Source organism: Phodopus roborovskii, unplaced genomic scaffold (assembly GCF_943737965.1).
Source record: "Phodopus roborovskii unplaced genomic scaffold, PHOROB, whole genome shotgun sequence".
NCBI lineage: Eukaryota > Metazoa > Chordata > Mammalia > Rodentia > Cricetidae > Phodopus > Phodopus roborovskii.
Genome location: NW_026125938.1, coordinates 41,930 through 44,041, shown reverse-complemented (window position 1 = coordinate 44,041; position 2,112 = coordinate 41,930). Strand labels below are relative to the sequence as shown.

The window sequence follows — 2,112 nt, the reverse complement described above, 5'->3', positions numbered from 1 at the left end:
CACCTTTATTGATACTACAGTTATATAAAAACCACATTTCCAAGACTATTCTACCTTATGATGTATGAAAAAGTAATTATTTATGCTATATTAAGTCATTTAAAAGCGTCAAACTCATCTTAAACCTGACAAATATCAATAAACATGTCAGACAAAATGTTAAGGAGCATAGACTGTGAGATAATTAACTATGGTTAAAAGAACTTTTGCAATATAACAAAGAGTAAAATGTCTGTAATTTGCTCATTATAGCAGGACCATAAGATACAAAGTTCGTTTCTTCTAGCTTATAATACGTTCCACCACACAGACTGCTGACTACTCTTCAACAGCCTGGAAAACTCTCGAAGCCACCTAAATGTGGGAGGAGCTGTGGATTATGTACCTAAGATAAGGCCTGGAATCAACAACATTGCCAGGCACAGGTGTAACTCTCCTTGCTGCTCTATTAGCCTCATCAATCAGAGCCTCCTCATACAGACTAGGGAAGGAGCTAGGAACATCATCATTGATCTTAGCTAAAACTTCCAGCACTTTCATCTTGGTGGTTTCAGCATAGGCTCTGGGACCCCACAGGAATACATGGGTTGGGGGATTAGTTCCAGGCAGCTGGCAGTATATGAGGTAATTTTCCTCCACCAGATCTTTTGTTATGAATTTCCTAGGTTCCCCAAAGATTGGATGATTTTGCCCAGGATATATGCCCACTACTTTCAAGAATTCCCAGACATCATCTTCACTGGCACTGTTGCCATTCATGAAGATCACAGCCAGGAGAGTCATCAAGAGCCCTGTCTTGGGCAACCCACTATTGCCACTCAGACTTCCCTCGGTGGAGAGGCCCAGCTTGCCCACAAGCATAAATGACTGAGAACTGGGATCAACTTCCTTTAGCTCTAGGCCAAAGACAAGCTCCAGGCGCACAGAGATTCTTCTAATGATCTCAGTGAAGTGTTCTTTGTATTTCTTGTTAATCACCTTCAACATATCTTCCTGTGTAAAGCGCTCTTTCTCCTTGAATTTCTCCAGTATAAACTGCATCAATACACCTGCCCTCCTGTTAAGAGGATCTCTGCGTGCAGAGCGAATAGTGGAGGCTATCACAGAGGTGCTTAAATTTCTCTCAGCATGTATAACAGAAGACTCAGCATTTGAATCAGAAATCTCACCACCTACAGCACCTGTCAAGGACACACTTGAATCATCAGAAACAGAGGCTATATCCCCTTGAGTATCCTGGGGAATGTAGTTATCAGGGGAGCTGGGAGGATCCCCTTGACCAATAGTTTCTGCTGCTTCCTCTTTTGCAGTGAGCTGAGCATCATGCAGACTTTGACTCTTCTCCCGTACATTTTGACGTTTGGCACGAGAGCGGCCCTTACTCTTGTGTCCTCTAGGCATGGCTCAAGGATAGCAAAGCAAGGATGTAGGCAGGAGACTTGGCACAGCAGAAATCTGGAGGGGCAAAATGACAATGTTTTAGTACCCTACCTTCACTGTATTTGAGAGTACCTTTCCTTTAACAAGGTTCACACTCAGCTGCTTTCCTAAATAGGTTCATAGGGACTCACCTTGCTCCTATTTTCCTGGGCAATATGTATCCTGATAAATCTGTGGAAGAAACCAATTCTGGTTAGACAACTGCATTATGACCAGGTTTGTGATATCCTGGGGTAAGAGTATGGAGAAACATTGATCCCCATTTGCTAAAAGGTTTTTGGCACAGTCTGGAGACCTATACATCTGTCTCTCTGCTATTCTAATGTTAACACTATAGTGCTTCCTAGTATCACACAGAAGAAAATTTAAAAAGAGCATATTACCCCTTCCACTCATTCAGGAGCAAACAAGTGCAGGCAAAGAGGGAGATATTTGAGGTCTCTGCTGTTTCCAGGAGTGTAGCTCCCACAGTGATCAAAGTCCTCACTATGAACTATTCATCCTGTAATGGCAGGCTCTTCAGAACAAGTATCTTATGTCCCTGTTTCCCAATGACAACTATCAGGGGCAAGTCCATCTTTAGGCTTTCCCTTGAACACAATCAGGGTACTGTAGAGGGATGCAGTTCTATATGCCACCATGCCCCATCCAGCTTAAAATACTCCTTAATTT

The 2,112-nt window shown here is 42.7% G+C and overlaps 1 protein-coding gene across 1 annotated transcript; it reads right to left on the bottom strand.

The window, feature by feature from the left end:
• Positions 1-354: 354 nt before the first annotated feature.
• LOC127218034 (melanoma-associated antigen B1-like) lies at positions 355-1,413 on the bottom strand. The gene has a single exon (XM_051179047.1). The coding sequence runs from the start codon at positions 1,399-1,401 to the stop codon at positions 355-357; it is 1,047 nt and encodes a 348-aa protein (XP_051035004.1). The 5' UTR covers positions 1,402-1,413.
• Between the last annotated feature and the right edge of the window lie 699 nt (positions 1,414-2,112).